The sequence below is a fragment of the Rhinolophus sinicus genome, chromosome 16 (assembly GCF_057876585.1).
Source record: "Rhinolophus sinicus isolate RSI-liver-muscle chromosome 16, RSI-T2T, whole genome shotgun sequence".
Classification (NCBI taxonomy): Eukaryota; Metazoa; Chordata; class Mammalia; order Chiroptera; family Rhinolophidae; genus Rhinolophus; species Rhinolophus sinicus.
Window position 1 is genome coordinate 7,311,033 of NC_142516.1, and position 18,895 is coordinate 7,329,927.

At 56.0% G+C, this 18,895-nt stretch overlaps 2 protein-coding genes across 6 annotated transcripts in view; one reads left to right on the forward strand and one right to left on the reverse strand.

Annotated features, from left to right (window-relative positions):
- The window catches only part of NIBAN2 (niban apoptosis regulator 2), a 48,937-nt gene extending 46,539 nt beyond the window's left edge, over positions 1–2,398 (forward strand). The window contains exon 14 of the mRNA XM_019728629.3: positions 209–2,398. Within this exon, the coding sequence (XP_019584188.2) occupies positions 209–816 (608 nt within the window). The 3' untranslated portion in view covers positions 817–2,398. The remainder of the gene's footprint in view (positions 1–208) is intronic.
- A 1,672-nt stretch (positions 2,399–4,070) lies between these two features.
- Positions 4,071–18,895, reverse strand: part of LRSAM1 (leucine rich repeat and sterile alpha motif containing 1) — a 36,617-nt gene continuing 21,792 nt past the window's right edge. For 4 of the 5 annotated variants that reach the window (XM_019728618.3, XM_019728617.3, XM_074331036.2 and 1 more), the window contains 10 exons: positions 18,661–18,760; positions 16,888–16,975; positions 16,371–16,445; positions 14,701–14,781; positions 13,023–13,118; positions 10,946–11,044; positions 10,034–10,165; positions 8,894–8,975; positions 6,103–6,248; positions 4,071–4,879 (listed from right to left, as the gene is read on the reverse strand). In XM_019728618.3, coding sequence (XP_019584177.2) covers positions 4,754–4,879; positions 6,103–6,248; positions 8,894–8,975; positions 10,034–10,165; positions 10,946–11,044; positions 13,023–13,118; positions 14,701–14,781; positions 16,371–16,445; positions 16,888–16,975; positions 18,661–18,760 — 1,025 coding nt within the window. In that variant the 3' untranslated portion in view covers positions 4,071–4,753. The remainder of the gene's footprint in view (positions 4,880–6,102; positions 6,249–8,893; positions 8,976–10,033; positions 10,166–10,945; positions 11,045–13,022; positions 13,119–14,700; positions 14,782–16,370; positions 16,446–16,887; positions 16,976–18,660; positions 18,761–18,895) is intronic. The other variant, XM_019728619.3, reaches the window with a different exon arrangement.

Here is an 18,895-nt window from a genome sequence, read left to right on the forward strand (position 1 = left end):
GACAGGATGACACGGTGGTTACCAGCTTGGGCTTGGGGTTTGGGTCACGGCTTCTTCCTAGCAGCGAGGGCTGGAATAGATCACATCCCAGTCATGACACCCGAGGCCCCTGGGGGATGATGCTGGTTGCATTTGGGCACAGTGTTGGGTGTGGTGGCAGCGCAGTCCCCGTGGTAAGTGTCCTGACCCCCGCCCTTTGGCCCCACAGCCGTGAAGGAGGCTGCCGTGCAGAGGAAACACAACCTGTACCGGGACAGCGTGGTCTTGCATAATAGTGACCCCAACCTGCACCTGCTGGCCGAGGGCACGCCCATCGACTGGGGTGAGGAGTATGGTGGCAGTGGTCGTGGTGGTGGCAGCAGTGGGGATAGCGGCAGCCCCGGTTCCCGTGTCCCAGAAGCAGCCACCATCTCGGAAAAGCGACGGCGTGCCAAGCAGGTGGTGTCCGTGGTCCAGGACGAGGAGGCAGGGCTGCCCTATGAGGCTGGCCCCGAGCCACTGTCACCTGCGTCCCTAGACAGTGTCACTGAGCTCCGTGGCCTGCTGGCCCAGAATCTGCGTGCTGAGAGCCCCCCGCTGGCCAGCCCCCTGCTCAATGGGGCCCCTGTGCAGGAGAGCACCCAGCCCGTGGCCACCCCCAAGGCCAACTCACCACCCGCCTCGCCCCTCCGGCAACTCCCGCCTGGAAAGGCTGTGGACCTTGAGCCCCCCAAGCCCAGCGACCAGGAGACCGGGGAGCAGGTGTCCAGCCCCGGTGGCCGTCCCACCATCCACACCACCACCGAGGACAGCGCAGGGGTGCAGACTGAGTTCTAGGCTGGTCGTCCCCGAGCTTCTGTTGGACAAGGCACATGGGCTCCTCCCTCCGAGGCACTGGCAGGCGTGGCTCCGGGCAAGAGTACCGAATGGTCTGTGCCTCTGGGTGGAGGTGGGGCTGGGCGGGGATGGGCCCACCCGAGTCACTTTACTGGGTTTGGTCATATTTTGTTGCTCCCTGTTTTCTCTTCTGTGGGGTTTCCTCTTTGTGCTGGGGGCTGAGCACAGCTGAGGGGGCTGGGGAGTGTCCTGGGACCCCAGTTCCCTGGGTCCACTCTTCCTGCCCTTCCTCTGTGCCTGTTTCCCTCGTGGGTCTTGCCATCCTTGCAAAGAGGGAGGTATAGGCACTGTCTGCTGTGACTCAGAGCCCACGAATTCTCTCCCCTCACCCGGGGCTCATTGGAACCAGGAACTTGGAGCGCTGAGGCCCAGCTCTGCGCCCCTCCTCCCTCCCTGATCTTCCCCACTGGGCCCAGAGGCCAGTTTGGGAGTGGACCTTGGGCTCATTTTCCCTGACCCCGGGTGAGGGGAGATACAAGGAGGGGTTCTGCAGGCTGGAGCCAGGCTGGGGGATGCGAGGGGAGGGCTGCCGCATGAAGGGGGATGGGGCTGTGGGCCTGGGGATGAAATGAGAAAGGCGCAGTAAGTGCTGGTCTGGGGAGAGGAAGTGTCAGAGGGCAGGAAGAGGGGCAGAAGGAGCGAGCCCTGCCGAGGTGCTGCTGGGAGTGTGCGAACGGAGGCAACAGGGTAGAGGGAGCGTTGCTGGAAGCCAAGCGGCCTTCAGGCTTGTCTCGCCCCCACTTCCAGCCCCGGCTGTCTCCTTCCGCTTGCTTGCTGGGATCCAGTCTTCGGGAGTCCCTCCGTTCCCCTGCCCTTCTGTACCCACACATGCTGGGGTACATGCTGAGGGGATGGTGGCACGTTGCTCACGTTGCTCAGAGGCAGGCTTTAGTGGGTGTGGATTCTATTGTCTTCTGCGGGCCACCTCCAAGGTACGCACTGTCCATGGAGGGAGCTGGTGGGGCTCCTGAGGGGCCATGGCTCCCCAAGGCACTGCTGGTGGCCTGAGGATTTAGGGTCAGGGTGGCTTGGCCCCTGCTGCCTGAGTCATTAAGTCACCTCACCCTTTACGAATATGAATCTCTTCGAATATGAAGGCCGGCCATCCTTCCTCAGCTTCTTGTTCTTGGGGGTGAGGGTAAAGCTGAGGCAGCCCCAGCCCGGCAGCCCCACACCCCTTCCCTGCTCTGAGGAGAGGGTGGGCAGGGCAGAAACTGACTCGTCAGGGTCCTCAGGGTGGGGCCCCCACCCAGCCCTGCATCCTCTGTCCCCTGGATCTGCTTCCTGGGCCCTGGCCTTGGACCCCCAGGATGTGTGGTGGTGGCTGGTGCTCAGGGCCCCCCCCCCCCCCCCCCCCGTTTTCCCCAGCCCCAATCTCAAACATCTCACTACATTCCATCTTAAGATGCTCTCCTTTAGTGCCTTTCTTGGGATTTTCCAATCGTTCTTCCCAGATTGTATTGAAAATATTATGCAAACTGTTTAAGCTTTTACTAATCAATAAATGCTTTATTTAAAGCCAGTGGCTTATGTGTGGTGCCAGCAGTGGACGACCTGGGCTGAGACTGCGTCTAGGGGCCCGTGCACCTTGGTTTCTGGGGCTTGTCACTTGACCGAATATCTCTAGGTCCACAGTCTTATCCCATTTTACAGAGGAGGAAACTGAGGCTCAGAGAGACGATGTAGAGCATGTAGGTGACTGGCCTGCCAGCAGGTCAGAGAACTTCCTTAGCTATTAATAGATCTGTTCGGGGTGCTCCTCAGGCAGGGAGGGCTACAGTGAGGCCAAGAGGGATGCCAGCAGCTTTCAAGCCACTGGGCCCTGGGGCACCCACCGTGGGAGGGGTCCTGCGCTCAGGCTGGCCCTAAACAGCAGTGCCAGCGCTTTCAAGACTCCTGATCACACAGCTAGCAGTTACTGAGCATTTCCCGTGGGCCACGTACCTTATGTGCAGGACCAGGAACCTCACAGCAGCTCTAGGCGGTGGCGCCATCATCATCACCATGCCACCCAGGAAGGTGGGAACCTTGGGTGAGGTCATGGGCACAGGGTCACCCCCCCACCCCCAAAACTGGTGGGGATGGGTTGCCTCATCCATGGGTAAAAACATGTCCCTCGTATGGCAGCCAGTTGCCATGGGGGACATTGGCTTCCCTGGTACCAGCCTGTCCATGGTGGCTTGTTGACAAGGGCTGGGTACGAAACAGCCTGGACTGTGGGCCCGAAGACCAGAGATTCACCTGCAGTCTTGCTGTTTCCTTGGCAAGTCACTAACTCAGCCTGAGGCTCCTTACCTATGAAAGGGAATCATCAAAGTCCTCTCTCCCAGGGCCTGTGAGGATTCAGTGCTGTGCTCTGCAGTGTCCCTCCCACCTCAGACCTCAAGGGTGAGTGGGGAGAGGGAACCATCCAAGTTCCCCGGGCGAAGAAGACATCGACGTAAGAGGCCCCAGCGCCTGCCTGAAAAGCAGGACTCGCACCGCCAGAGGCTTTCACCCACAGGATTGGTGGATGGTCCCAAACTGAGGCCCAGGGTTCTTTCTGCCAGCCCGGGGCCTGTCCCTGCATCCAGCGGGCTCTCGGCGCTGCACCTGGGTGAGCACTCAGTGCCCCCTGGTGACCACCAATCTGCGTCAGGGCCCCTGGTGACCCGTATGGAAGGATGGGAAAATCAAGTCTGGAAGGCTGGCCAGGGCCAGAGGTAGCTGGAGGCAGAGCCCAAGCGCCCTGAGCAGGCCTGCCTCTAGCCCAGAGAAAAAGCTGCCCTTGGCTCAAAACCATCTGCCAGAAAAGGCACAATAAATGTGTGACTCCAGCAACAAGCTTGTGCATGGCCCCTAGACTTGTGCAATGCACGACCTGCTCAACTGCACCAGTTCCAAACCCAGCACCGCCGTGTCCCAGCTGGAAGGTCCTGGGCATTGAGTCCCTCATCCTCGGCTTGCTCGGCTGGGATGACGACAGTGGAGCACCTACAAAGCACAACCCACTCCAGCTGCCTCTCCATGCCCTTCTCCCAGAGCCCCCGTCTCTCTACCTGTAACGAGGGGAGGTTTCAATCAAGTCACATTTGGGAATGCCTCTACCTCCTCCCCCTCCTTTAGACTGAGGTGCAGCCCCCTCCCGCCCCACCCCAGGCCCTGACCCCGCCCCTCCCCAAGCTCCATCAGGACCCAGTGATGACACTGAAGGAGCAGGCTGGAGGTGGGTTTATTGGTGTTCCTGATTTGGGTCTGCAAAGCTCATTGCCTGCCCTGAGCTGTCTGGGGTGAGGTGGTGCAGGTCTGGATAGCAGGGGGGCCCAGAGTGTTGGGGAGCAGGAGTGAGGAAGGTAAGGAAGGGCCCACGTTGCTTGTGGCACAGGCCACTGAACACACGCCAGTCCGTCAATCCAAGGCTAGCCTGTGGTGGCCTGTGGCCACTCCGCACACCAGCTCCACCTGGGCTTCCGCTCCCCTCAGCCAGGGCCCTCCTGCACTCCCACCAGCCCACCCAGTGGGATGGCACTGTCCGTGTTCCCCTGATGAGGATACCAAGGCTCCTGGGGAGGGGAGGGCAGAGCCACACTGGCCAGGATACTCAGTCCTGTGCTCAGATGGTGGCACAGCTGCCTCTCCATGTCCGAGCCTGTCCTTGCGCCGTGAGGGATCCGCTGTCTTTCTCCACAGTATTCAGGTTATCGGTCAGGAACACTCCCTGCCCCCGCCTGGCCCAGGCGTGCTTGGAGAGCAAGGGTGGGGTGCACCCTCCGGGGCTGTGGGGAAGGGCGCAGGGCAGAGGGGGGTACCAGTCTGGCTAGAGCAGGGGGTGAGCTGGAGCCCTGGGCTGGCAGGTGGTACAGGTGGGGCCAGAGGGACCAGGCTGGCCCTGCGGAGCTCAGCTGCTGCGATAGACGCGCAGGCGCTGGATGATTTCCTGACGGCACAGCGGGCAGGTCCGCAGTGGCTGGCAGCACTGCTGGCAGCAGCAGACGTGGCCGCAGTTGAGGAAGATCATGTGGGCCTGAGGAGAGAGAGTGGGAGCGTCCAGGCTCTGGCCCGTCTGGTTTCCGGGGATGCGTAACTGAGTCCCAGCCCCGGACCCCTTGTTCTTTACCTTACAAACCGGATAGTGTGGTCATCCTAAACCACTCAAACATCACGGAAACAGATGCCACAGCAAGTGAAAATCTAGTCCTGCCTTCTGTTAGCACTTTGGTATGATTTCTCCATATTTTGTTAAAAATCTATAAATACCCACAAGCCCCTACCCCTTTCTAACCGGGATTATATTTTCCCATGTTTCACTACTTGCTTTCTGTCTGCCCTGTCTTAGACACGCCCCACGCCCGCTTTCGGCGTGACGGCTGTGGTGCCCTTCGTGTGGGCCTGCTGTCGGACGTGAAGATTGTTCCCAACGTTTGTTTTTTATGTGCACGTGCCCAGCCCCTCAGTCTAAAATGACTGCAGCATTCTGGGTCAGAAGCCACGGAGGTGTGTGACGCTTTGCTTGGCATTTCCTCTCTGTAGGAGTTGATCCTAAGGAAAGCATCAAGTGCTCCCAAGTCAGTTCAGGGCTGCTTGGTACAGCACTGTTCACAGCAACAAGTTGGAAGCCACCTAAGGGGCCCCAAAGCAGGACTTTCGTTCAATTTAGAACCAGTGAGTCTCTCCACATCCTGCATTCCCTGAGTCTGGTAAGATCTCCGGGTGATCAAATGCTGTAACATGGTCGCCTTTTCTCAGTAGGATGGCATGGTAGAGAGAGGATTATAATTTTCTACACTATGTTGTTTAATTTTTACAAGTTAATTTTGCTGAAGTTTTGTTTAAAAAGACTGTTTTAAAATATCCTGTTCAGAGGAAATTGTATCATTTTCCTTAGTGTATTTGTTAAGTAGGGTAAAAACTCTCTTTTGGGGGGAAAAAAAAAAAAAGGCCCAGAAAGTGATGTCGGCCTTGGTCACATTTGGGTCATGGGATCGTGGGTCATTTTTATTTCCTGTATTGTTTTTTCTTTCCTGTATTTCCCACAATTTCTAATGAACACAGTATACTTATATAAGCAGAAAAGTGCTAGGAAGACTGCACGTGCCCGGGAGGGCTCGGGATGGCCACAGGGGCGGGGCAGGCGGGTGGGGGTGGGGGCGGGGCAGGCGGGTGGGGGTGGGGGCGGGGCAGGCGGGTGGGGGTGGGGGCAGGGCAGGCGGGTGGGGGTGGGGTGGGAGGCTCCTGCCCTAGACATACCTCCCGTTCCAGGCACACGACACATTCTGAGGTCTGCACTTCCAGCTCTGCAGGCGGAGCCGACGGACTCACTGACTCAGGAAGCTCCTCAGGGGCAGTAGGCTCCAGGGCCCCGAGGACCTCACCCTTGGGTGGTGTCGGCAGCTCTGTGGGGACCAGAGAGAGAGGCTGAGCCAGGGTCACTCCCAGTGATCTCAACCCCTAGGGATGCCCCTGGCCCTGCCTGCCCCAAGTGGACAGTGAGCTGGAAGGTGGGGGGTGTCCTGCCCTCATAATTGGGGGAAGGGTGGCCTTCCCACGTACCCTTATTTCTCTTGTCTGAGCCACGTGCCCCATGTGTAAATCGGTCGTGCTGGGACGCTGGCAGGGACGCTACAGCACTGGTTAAGTGGGGCCTCTCACCCCTCACATCCCCTGGATCCTTAGCGGCCACCCTGCAAGTAGGGCTCCTCACTTTCTGAGAGGCTCAGAGAGGGGAAGCCACTTGCTCAAGGCCACAGGGCCACCTGCTGGTAGAGCTGCGGTGTGGGAGGTTGGGCTGGACTGGGCCACACTCTCAGCTTCTCTCCCGGGTCACCCAGAAGACAGGATGAAGCAGAGGGGCAGGGAGATGACTGAGCAGCCCCCAAAGCTCTCCCCGCAACCCCCAGCGGGCCCACTGCTCTGCCTGGAGCCATCATCCAGCCCTGAAGCAGGACGTCAGGACTGGCCCTTACAACAGTCATTGAGAAAATGCTCTGGAGAATGGCAGTTTGGCAGCTTATATTACACGTTAGAATCAAAGGGGAGATGTAAGGAGGGTTACATGAAATCCAATGGAGGTAGATTAAGGGGGTGGGAGAAAGCAGAGGGAAAGTCTCTGGGACTGGATAAAAAATAAAACGGAGAGACACACACTTCTTTTTCATTGGTGGGTACAGGATAGTTAATAATTAACACTTTACAGCACAGAGATAGTATAGGGACAGCAAGATAACAATGCCGGGTTCTGGGGTCTCTGCTCTGGTGTTGGGTGTGCCCTGAAGGGTCTGGAAAGGAGATTCCTCTGATATTTCAAAGGTATGTTATCTTAGATGCAAAAAGATAACAGACAGGCTCACTTAAGGTAAAGACTGACCTTTGTCAAGGAAGCTGGAGGCCTAGGATGTGACTACTTTTTTAGTTAGGAATTTTTATGTTCTGACCATCCTGTGTGGTTACTTTCGGTCTCTGAGTTTGTAGAGACTGCCATGCAGGTCTCCCCTGAGCCTGTCAGAAAAACTGAACATGTTTAAAAGGCTGTTACAACAACACTAGACACTCTAAGGGTATCATGGTGTCCCCAAACCATCACTGTAAAGAGTCCCTTCTATATTTAATATAACGCATATCAAGTCCTGGGAGCCATACGAGAATTACTAGGAAACTGCCTGAGGATTTCCCGTGTCTTCTGGGGCTGGAGAGGAGCCATCCCGCCAAAGCTCCCTTCCGTGCAGGGTGGGCACGGCCAGGAAGAAGCCCTAAGCAGCGCAGGCGTCACACACTGGCCGCCGGGACACTTGGAGGCGGGGAGGAAGAATTTGCTGATTAGCTCTGAGCAGGGAGCAGCTCTTGCTAGCGCTGGGGATGGTGGGAGATGGGTGAGAGGCAGCCATTCTGGACGCTGAAGGGGCTCGGAGTGAAAAGACACCCGTGACTCCTGCTCGAGGGAGTTTTGCCGGTTAGGGATTGGGCAACCACAGTTCCTGGTGCCAAACTCTTCCTGACCTCCCCTCTGAGAGTGACAGGGGTTGGTGCTGGGGGGACATCTGAAAGGTGTTTGTTTTGCACATTACTTGATATTAAAGCTGGAAGTTTAATGGCTGTTTCCTAGATAGAGTCAATGTCCCTGGAGTAAAAGTGGCTGGAAAGTTGGAGTCTGCAGACATCACGGAGGCCAGAAGGCCTCCTCCCTCTTGGGCAGCCCGAACTCCTACGTCACCCCTGCAGTCTGGTCTGGCACCTCCACCTTCAGCCTCTGATTCAAACAGACAGACCCTGCCCGAGACGGGCCGTACTATGGGCTCGCCCAGCCCAGCAGCCCATGCCTGCCCTCTCCTTCTTCCCGTTCTAGGCCCCAGGCTCCCTTTCCCTTGTCAGGGGGCGGTGGGCAGCAAGGCCCAGTGGTGCAGCCATTTGCCCGCTGTGTGATGTTACAAGAAACATGTTAACCTCTCTCTGCCTCAGTTTCCTCACCATTCAGATGAGGGTAACAACAGTGCCCACCTCCTGGGGTTAAAACAAAGGTGACAGGACATGGCACATGTGAAATGGTCAGCAAATGCCTGGCACCTGGTTTATGCTCGGCGCACAGATGCCTGCCCGTGTGTCAGCCGTGGTACCAGCCTTCTCCTGGCCTCCTGCTTTTCTGACCTGCCTTTATCTGTCACACCCCATCACAAACATCCTTCTGTGCCCAAACCACAGGCCTGCCCCAGGCACAGCGTTAGGCACTGGCTACGGCTGGTTTCTCCTGTGACCGCAAGGATCCTGGGTGTGGTCCCTGATGTCTGCAGGGCAGGCTTAGGAAAGGTATGGGACAGGGAGCCAGGAGGGCCCCTCACTGCCACAAGGAAACTCTGCTTTTCTCCATTTCTGTGGCCTGTTTTTCTCATTGGTGAATCCTGTTCCTTTAGGTGGGAACCTTAAGGACTGGCAGGGCCTAGCACCGGCCCTTAGGACGCGACTGGAAATGCACACAGGTCACTGCCTCCAACCACAGCCCACACCTAAGGTCGGAGCCTCTGCTCAGTGGAGGCCCTGGGGTCAGTACCTGGCTGGATCCTGGCCGCGTCCAGAAGCTCCTGGACTCTCCGCAGGATCTCGTGCTGCAGGCCAGCTTCTGAGACGCCCACCTGCATCAGTGCAAAGAAAAACAGGTTGTGGCCTGGGCTGGGCAGGAGCCCGCTACACAGCACAGAGCCACCGGGACCTCCTCAATCCTGGCTTCTGGCACTTTCGGCTGGAAATGTGGAGGCCGTCAGTGTGGTAGAGGGTGAAACTGAGGCCAAAAGGAAGCCAACACTAGTAACAGCTACGGATTAACAAGTGCTTCTGCTGTGCCAAGGACTGTGCTGACAGCTTCGCCTGCATGACCTCGTGTCACCCCCATGACGACCAGTAAGCCAGGACCCTCTGTCCCAGTTCACACGCTTGAAGCTGAGCTGTGGCGAAGTGGCAGTGCCTGAAGCACAAAGGCCTTCAGCCTCCAGAACACAGGTTCTTGAGCTCGGGTGACATGGCCCCTGGGTAGCTCTTCTGCGTAGGGACAGGCGGCCCGCAGAGGGTACACAGCATGGACTCTGGCACTGGACCGCCCGGCGTGCGTTTCGGCTCTGCTGTGTGACCTCAGGCTGATCACTACCTTAGCGTGTGTCTCAGTTTCCTCATCTGAAAAAGGACGCCACCCGCCTGCTGGGGTGGTTGGGAAGACTCGATGAGTTGGAATGTGAGAAGAGCTTGGAAGAGCACCTGACACTGGCAAGTGCGAGACACGTTAGTTATCATCGTTACTCGTCTCTTCTGAAGAGTAAATGCGTCAGTGCGATGTGCCCAGAACGTAAGCAGGCCCAGGCAGTGCTGCTGGCACGACGTCTGTAAAACGGCTGGGGGAAGGGGTCAGGGCCACACCAGGTGATCTCCAAGGCCCTGCCTTGGCCCTACAACGTGAACATCCAGTCTGAGCGGGTGGGAAGTTTGAGGTCAGCGGGACCCATGTCCCTGGCTTTCCTTAGCCAGACGGCATGCCGGGCCCCTCAGCTGGTTGGGGGCAGATGGGGTAAGTGTTCTGGCCGTCTGCAAGCAAGGGGACCCCGGCACATTTGATAACGTAAGAAGAGCAAGGTGACGCCTTGGCCAGGTTGAGCCAGTGGCCTGCCCTCCTGCCTAACCTCCCCGACAGGCTGCTGCCCACCTTGGCCAGGTCCCTGGGGCTCATCCGGCTGAGCACGTCCAGAGAGATGCGGTGATGGGCAAAGATGGGCAGGTAGTGCTCGGCTGACAGCTCCACCAGCAGGGCCGCCAGCTGGCGCTCCATGCCTTCTTCCTGCATGGCAGACCCACGAGACAAGCCGAGAAAAACAAGAAGCCATTATGTACAACAGCACAAAAAGGGTCTGAATATATATCACATGATACGTAAAATGTATTCTTGGAATTTTTCCTACAAAAATGCATATGTAAGCGTATAGAGATAAATGCACAAGGAAGTTCACTGCCGCTCTATGTGTAAACTTGAAAATTGTAAGTAACTGAAGTACCCATCAAGAGGGGACTGTTTAAATAAATGAGGGTTCATCCATATACCGCATACTATGCAGCTAGCTGTCTGGAAACATTGAGAACTGTATGTATGGACACGGACAACTGCCCATCACTATTGCTAAGAGAAAAAGGAAGTTGTCAAAATAGTATGTATAGAAAGACTTTTTTTTTATCTGAAATAAATAAAAAAAGTGTGTGGGGGAGAGGCCGGGAGAAAGGGAGAGGCCCACATCTGTCCTGTCCACAGCAGGGACTCGCAGACAGGGCTGTTACCCACCTGAGCTGGTGTGCACAGCAGGCCCTGCCCCGCTGTGGGCCCACGGGTCTCTGCTCCACACGACAGTGACCAGTGGCTGTCTCCCCCTCACTAGAATGAATGCTCCCTCTGTCTAATTTCTGTCCCCTCCCGAGGCCTAGCTCAGGACTTGGCACACTAGCCACCAGAAATATGCACAAAATTAAACTGGAAAGATGAAGCAGCCAGGCGTCGCTGGGGCTTGGAAGGGCCCTCGGAATGGAGCCTTCTTGGCTCCTGGTGGGCGCAGGTGCCACCTGTCCTCACCTGCAGCTTCAGGGACAAGGGTTTCTGGTTCAAAAGCCGTTGATATTGAATCAGCCAGTAATTTTCCTGCTTGGTCTCGCTTTTGGCTTCTAACTCCGTCTGCCAAGAACGAAGCAGACACTGTTAATTATGTCAATAAATAAAAACAATGACAGTGACAACTGTGGACTAAGCCCCTCTGAACATGTGATTGGAGCTTGGTATTGTACAAACAGCTTTCCTACAGCTACCGTATCGTTTAAACTACCGAAACGGGAAAGGCAGGAAGCACCCCTATGGGCGATTTACTGCTGAGAATGAGCTCAGACACCGCACACCTGGTGGGGAGCCTGAACCTGGGCTGCTGACACCTGGCACCTCGCTCTGTGCGTCACTAGTCTGCGAAGGGCATCTTCTCATCGTTTTGTGGAAAGCGCAAAGCACTAAGCCGGCACCGCCTTCTCCCACAAAGCTCAGGCGTGTCTTCTGGGTGCCAGGCAGGGACAGACGCAGGATTCCCAAACACCTGCAGCTTCTGAGTGGCCTTTACTGTTCTGACAAAGCCAGAAAATTATAAACATGCTATTGAAACAGATTCCTTTGTTCCATCATTCAACAAAGACTCCTCGAGTGCTGTCCTGGGCCAGGCACTGTTCTAGAGGCTGGGACGGAGCAGTGAACAAATGATACCACCAGCATCAGCAGCTCACACTTTGGGTGCTACGTGCCAGACTGTGCTGTGTGCTGAGAGGTGCATTTAACTTAATTCTCACAACTTGTGAAGTAGGTCCTGCTTCACAGGTGAAGAAACTGAGGCTCAGCATGGTTAGTAGCCTGCCCAAGGTCAAAGAGCTGCCTCGTGTCAAGGCCAGGATGCAGACCCGGGCCCGTCTTGCTCCGGAGCCTGTGCTCTGAACAGCTGAGCCGGCCCATCCAGGACTGAAGCCTCACACTGGGGTCATGGGGAGTGTGTGGAAACACAGGCATTTCCCTAGTCCACTTGGACCTGACTGCCTTTTGGTGGTCCCTCCTGGACCTTGTCACGTCGGCTCCTGTCTCGGGCCATGGCTCTCCCCAGGCTGTGGACATACCTCTCTCCGGGAAACTATGATCCTGACGTAAGTCATGTTATGTTGAGGTGGTGCTCTGTGCCCTAGGCAGCGAGTCCCCCGAGGCCCTCCCAGCAGGAGCTCAGGGCCACAGCATATGGCTGCTCCTGCACAACGCCAAGGGCACGGTTCCCACATCACTACAATCCACAGGCCATGGCAGCGAGGTGCTGTGAGGAATGGGCAGCTTGTGATTAGCACAAACATGCCACTGGGCTGGTGCGGGGCCCGGAAGGAAGCTGGTCTCACGCTTCTCTGTTGCCCGCACAGGGCCTGGCCCACAGCGGAGCTCAGAAGACGTTTGGAGCGGTAATGATGGCACGCGAGCCACTCGGTCCACCCAGCCCCAGCTGATGGGCGGGGCCTCCATCCTCACCACTCAGGTGCACTTGGGTTCCGGAGGACACGACCCAACCTACTACCCCTGAACGGGGCTCTGCCACCCCGATGATGGGCCAGGGTCAAACCATCTGGGACAGGGGACACTCAGGCAACTCCTGTCAAAGGCCTATTAAACAGCCTGTCCTGGACACAGCATTTGTCCTGAGTAAATGCTCAGCTGTCCTTAAATACTTAGCTACAAAGATGATCAGAGAGCACTGCTTATCAAAGTAAAGAACCGGAAGTAGCCAAAATGTTCCGCAATAGACTACACGATGACCCATCCAAATGCAGCCATGAAAAGCTCACAGTGGAATATTTTAGTGACACGAAAAGGATAGATGAAGACGAGCTGGTCATCCGGGGGCACCGTTCTATGCTTAAAGCATATACATGCACTGCTATCAATATGCACCACCGTGTTTGGAAAATGTACATCAAACGGCAGCAGCAGACAACTCTTGGAAATGAGCTTCTTATCCTTTGTGTTTTCCATTTTGCCTTTGATGAACAGCTATGACTTGAATAATGAAAGTGTTTCTAAGAATGGCAGGTGTGTTGGGGGAGAGCAAAGCCCAGCGCGATGCTGACGCAGAAGCCCAACGCACCAGGATTTCCCGGAGCTCTTCCTCTCGTTGCGTCTTCTCTTTGAGCAGCTGCTGGAGCAGGGAGCTGAGGGCCCAGCGCTGCTCTGAGATCATCTCCTGTAACACAAGACCACACCCAGTGCTGCGGAAGCTTGGCACCCGGCACCCGTGGCACCGGAAGTCCCGCAGCTCTGTGACAGGATCCCTTCACTCAGTTCTCAGCTGGGGACCCACGGTGGGCTGACTCAATTCAAGGCTCTGCCCACAGTCTCAGGCTGAGAGTTGGGGGGACAGAGCCGAGGGGCCCCTCTGCCGGCATCCCCTCCTCACTCCCTCCTAAGCCTGCATCCACTTTCCCCATGTGGCTAAGGCCAGGCCTGGGATCTAGTGACTGATGCCGGTGGAGTGGTAAGAAACAGCAAACAGGAAATGACAAGGCATGGGTATCTGACTCGTACTGACTACAGACCATGTGGGGGAAGCACGTGGCAGGGAGGGCTGGTGTGTCACCCCACACCAGTTGGGAAGGCTCTACACAGATGGAGGCACATGCAAACCAGAATGGAGCCCTTGTTTGTATCCACGTTCCACTCATCTCTTACTCTGGAAACCCCATGGAGGCCCCGGAAATGGGAGCCCCGCAAGCTCTAACATGCAGGAGACAGGGCACCTGTCAAGCACGGTGGTTACACCTGCTCTGAGAGCTTCCACAACCCCTCGTCTCTGAAGACCATTTCCAGGCTCACACAGGGCTTTCTGTTTGCCAGCTCACCCCTCTCTGCCTGCCCTGGCACAGGCTGGGTCTGGAAGATTAGTTCCATTTTATGGATGGGAGAAATAGAGGCCCAGGGAGGGGAAGTGACCTGCTTGAGGTCACACAGCACATCCAAGGTAGACCTCAGACCAGGACTGCAGACCCCAGCATTCTTTCACTGCATTGAGAAGCCCATGAGACAACTTACGACTGCTCCACGAGGACAGACATAGGGACAGTGACAGACAGAAGGCTCTGCTCAAAAGCCTGGGATGGGGCACATGTCCTCACACACCATTAATCTAGCCCCTCTGTGTACAACAGGGGAAACTGAGGCACAGAGAAGGGAAAGGACCACCATTTTCCCCTACCCGCCTAGGTCACACAGCAAGACTGTGCTGGGCCAGAACTCAGGTCCCAGGCTTGCAGTGTAGATGCTCTGTTAGTCCCTGCTCCCTGCGCCTCTGGGAGCAGGACACCCAGACTGGCGTTCACAGAGAGGCTGCCTGCGAGGAGTGACACAGCAACGACTGGGCCCGCTCCTCCAGACATTCCTTGGACACCAAGAAAGCTCCTTCCCCAGAGGATGTCAGCCCATGAGTTGAACCAGCGGCCCAGAAGCATGGCTTAAAGAGACAGGGAGCTCCGCAGCAATCCCACTCCAAAACAAAGAAAATGTGGAGATGGAGATGTCGCCTGGGTGAGCCTTGGCAATGAAACCCTCCTTCCTCTGACCCTCCTACCTGGCAATAGGCTGACCCAACAACCCCTAACCTTGGCCTGTGCTCCCTCCAGCCGTCTGGGGCTGGGGCACCCTCCAGCATCACAGCCACAGAGGAGACCTGCCCTGTCTGCTGGAGAGCAGCTGCCGAGAGAGGCCGGGGGGAGCGGGGGATCTCATCAGGGGCGGGGGAGGGACGGGGCAGAGCGGGGAGCCCTACATACCTGTAGTGCCTCTGTGTCCAGGGATTTCCTCTTTAACTCCAGCTGTGTCAGCTGCAATAACTCAGTTTCTATTAACTTAATCTAAACAGAAGACGAGACGGTTTTTTTATTCACGTTAATCACTTTCAATTCTGTGCTGCAGCTCTCTGATGGCAAAGTGGGGTCTAAGAATCCTTTCTGGGGGGCTCTGGAATGAAGGGACCTGTGTGCCTTGGGAAGCTCATCCGCAGGGGTTTCAGAAGAATTAGTTATTTCATGGCTCTGAGTGCTCTGCGGGGCAGACACGCTGGTCCTGGTCAGTGCAGTTATCAGGAGCCGAGCACAGGGCCTGTCCCAGAGTGGGTGCCGGTAAAGGTTTGTGGAACAACGAAGGGCTTTCCTTCAAGGCTCAGGCCAGAGTGATGGCCAGACACGACTGCTCCTGAGCCTCTTACTGGTCCAATTCTCTTGCTTCCTCTAAACAGCTGTCACAGAGGAGAGCAGAGGGTAATGGAAGTGACTGAATAAAAATAACAGTCGTAGTAGGAGCTGATATGTATGGAGGGTTCTGGGTGCCAAGCCTGTGCTGGGCACTTCAGATGTATCAATTACCCTCTGGCTGTTAGGAGGTATTATTGCTTCCATTTCACAGACAAGGAATCTGAGGCTCAGAGAGGTTAAGTAACTTGCCCAGGGACACAGAGCAGGTGAGTGAGCCCTTTCTCTGGGACGTCCCTGCTTGGAGTCTGAATGGGAACAGCTGGCCTGGTGGGTTAGAAGCACCCACAGTGAGAATGTCTAGCGGCCACTGCATACCCTCAGGATGTGACTGGGAGCTTTTAGTCTTGCGGGTCAGACCCCACAGCTGGCCTCTGCCCTGTGCTTATGACACTATGACCCTTGTCCCTAAATTCCTACGTCCCCACCATCCCCTGGTCAGAGGAACGAGCTTCATGTGCAGCAATGTGGGGTTGAAATTAAAGAGGGAAATAAAAAGGTAAGTTGGTTTTGGCCAAAAAAGAAAAGAATAAAAAGAAAAAAAAACATGCAAAATGTGCTGAATACGGTGTGATGAGCGTCCCACAGCCTGAAAGCTCGCTTCCTCTCCAGCCTCCCCCACCGCTCCTCACCCGCGGGAAGCCCAGCGAGTCAGACACAACCCCCCTCCACGGAGGCAGCCAGGAGGCCACAGCAGTGGGGCTTGGCCAAGGCCGGCCTGCCGGTCAGCCGTAGGGCCTGGGCAAGAGCACACACCCCTCCTCCAGGCCCAGGTCACGCCTCAGCTGGCATCAGGTGGCAAATCCAGTCTGTCCCAGTTCCCCAGGATGAGCTGATGGGGACGTTGGAGTTTGAGCCCCCAGAGAGGGAGTCGTGCCTGGGGCGTGGTCAGCACAGAGGCTGCCCCAGCAGTCAAGGCCAAGAGCTAGTGCTGTCCTTCCCCTCAGCCTGGGGCAGCGTGAGGAATGGTGAGACCAGGTCACATCTGCCAGGTACTTACAGTGAGTGCTGCCTCGAGGCAGCCCCCAACAGCCCGTGACCTAGGTTCTGGGAGGAAAGGGGAGACCTCCTGCCGAGCTGGCACATGAAGGGGCCAGGCTACAACCTTAACTGCTGCCTGTCCAGCCACCTCTGCATGTCTCTGAAAGCTGACAGGGCAGGTCTAGGTGGGGGGACACGACCCCCATACTTACCTGGTTCCTGATCTGCCGATGCATCAGGTCTTTCTTCACCTGGAGAGCCTCAAATGCGGCCTTTTGGATGGTGCTCTGCAACAGAGATCACGGCCTGCTCAGCAGGGCCGGGCGGCCTTGCCTTCCCAGTGGGCCACCCATGGCCAGGACCGCAGGAGAGGACAGGTGCAGCGGGCTTGGAAGTGAGAAGTGCGAGTTGCTGCCGCCCTCTCATGTGGGCCCCTCCTCCGAGGTGTGGTCCCCTCTGTCCTTTTCAGTCCGTCACAGCATGGGGAGTGGGCCCACCAGGGAAGGGGGTGCTTCTTGAGATTTTAGTGACCAGAAAAATCACCACCCAGAGGCCTCTCTCTGCTCCTCCCTTCCTGATGGTTTATACTAAATGCGCGAGGCATCCTGGGTTTTACCCTCTACCTAGGACAGGGCTCCGTGGAGAGTTCTTACGCTCTGCCCTGGCCTCTCTGTACCCCTCCTGCACCCCTCCTGCACCCCTGCCCTCACGCCCTGGACAAAGGCTCACCTCCTGCAGGATCTGGCTGATGGCTTTGTTCTGATCCATCTGCTGCCACGACAGAATCTGCTGGAATCGTTCATCCATTTCGGCCATGCTGCCAGAAAGAGAGCAAATTCACTCTCGCAACGTTTTCTGAGCACCTACTATGTGCCAGGCACTTGGGAGGAGATCAAGATAAACCATTTATTCATTCAACAATACTTATGGAGCACCTGCTGGGGACCATGTCGCAGGCTGGGTGCAGACATGGAATTTGTCTGAATCCCATGGCCCTGAAAGGAAGGTGACAGAGTCTGTCTCGGAAGCTGGGACAGATAATCTCTGGGTCCTCTCATCCACCCTTCCACCGGAACATGGCCTCCTAGGTAAGCCACTCAGGCCTTGAGAAAGCTGCCCTTCCTGGGCGCTAATGTCTGCACTCCCCACCACGTGTCTCTCGCCTGAGCAGTGGATCTGCTCTCACGCCCTAGAACAAGTCTAGTGCTTTTGGCACAAAAATCCAAGCCCTGCAACCTCATGTATGTCCATACTTTGGTACAATCTTGGTTTGGAGTTTGCTTGTTTTAAAATAATAGCTGTTATTTACTGGACCTTTATGTGGTAGATGTTATGCTCATTAAACCCTCCAGCAACTCTAGGGGTGACTTCTGTGACTTATCCCCATATTTTTGATAAAAAATTGAGGCTCGTCACTCGGCCAAGACTTCAGAGTTACTCAGAGGCGTGCCTGTGCTTCTGAGCACAATGTCACATACCAGGAAAGGAGGGAGGAAGCCCGCACCTGAAGACACAGGGGAGGCTGGCAGCTGTGTCACCTGGATGGGAGGAGAGACACGGCAGCCAGGGCTGCTGACCGTCCCCATCTGGGGCTTCTCAGCATCGACTGGGCTTTGTCACTTGGCTCTGCCGGACCCCGGGGGCTCCTCCTTCAACAGCAGACCCCAGTGCTGTGGTGAACTCGGAGAGCCAGACTCAGAGTGGCCATCAGCATGAAGGCAACCCTGTCACCGTTCCCTCCAGTGCACCCTGCTCCCGACCTGTGCGGCCCCTTGGAGATGATGAGTGCAACATGGTCACAAGCCTACCCCCACTCTGCCTGGGTTCGAATCCTGGCTCCCACACTTGCTAGGTTTATTCCTTTAGGTGTGTCACATAGTCTCTCTGAGCCTGAATTGTGATTGTAAAATGGGGCTGATAACAATATGGTCCCTCAGAGGTTCGAAAAGCTAATGTACCTCACTTAGTCGAGTGCCTGGCACACAGGCAATGCATGAGAAGAGGAAGTGATTACAGGCATCCCTCGGAGATGCTGCGGGTTCAGCCCAGGCCACCGCAATAAAGCAAACACGGCAATGAAGCGAGTCACACGAATTGTTCTGGTTTCCCAGTGCATATAAGTTCCGTTTACACTACAGTATAGTCTAAGAGTGCAGTAGCATTATGTCTAAAAAATGCACATACCTGAATGAAAAATACTTTATTGCTAAAAAATGCTAACTACTTCAGCCTGTTGGAAAAATGGTGCCAATAAACTTGCTTGAGGCCTGATTACAAACATTTAATTTGTAAAAAAAACACTATCTGTGAAGTACAATAAAACGAGGTATTGTCACTTTATCATGGCCCTACACAGACTGACAGCTAGAAAAGTCATGAAGACCAGTTACCACTTGCCCCTGACAACATGGCTGAGGCTGGGGTGGCCTGGGGCAGGGGACTCCCTGGGCCCCGAGCCGGCTCCCCCAACTCCCTTCCTCAGGAAGCCGCTCCTTACCTTACCTGGAACAAGCCTGCTGGACCAAGTTCTGCCTCTGCGACTCATAGGCCATCTGGATTAGCTGGTTCTTATAGCTCTCGGTCAGCATCTGCTGCATGGCGGCTGAGGAAACACGGGAACGGGGGCTGAGACAGGGGCCACTCCTGGGGTGGCCTCGTAGGTTTCACCTAGCTACCCACCTGATCGTCACCCTTAAAAGAAATGTTTTTCACTGTAGAAGTAACTTAAACTTGAAAG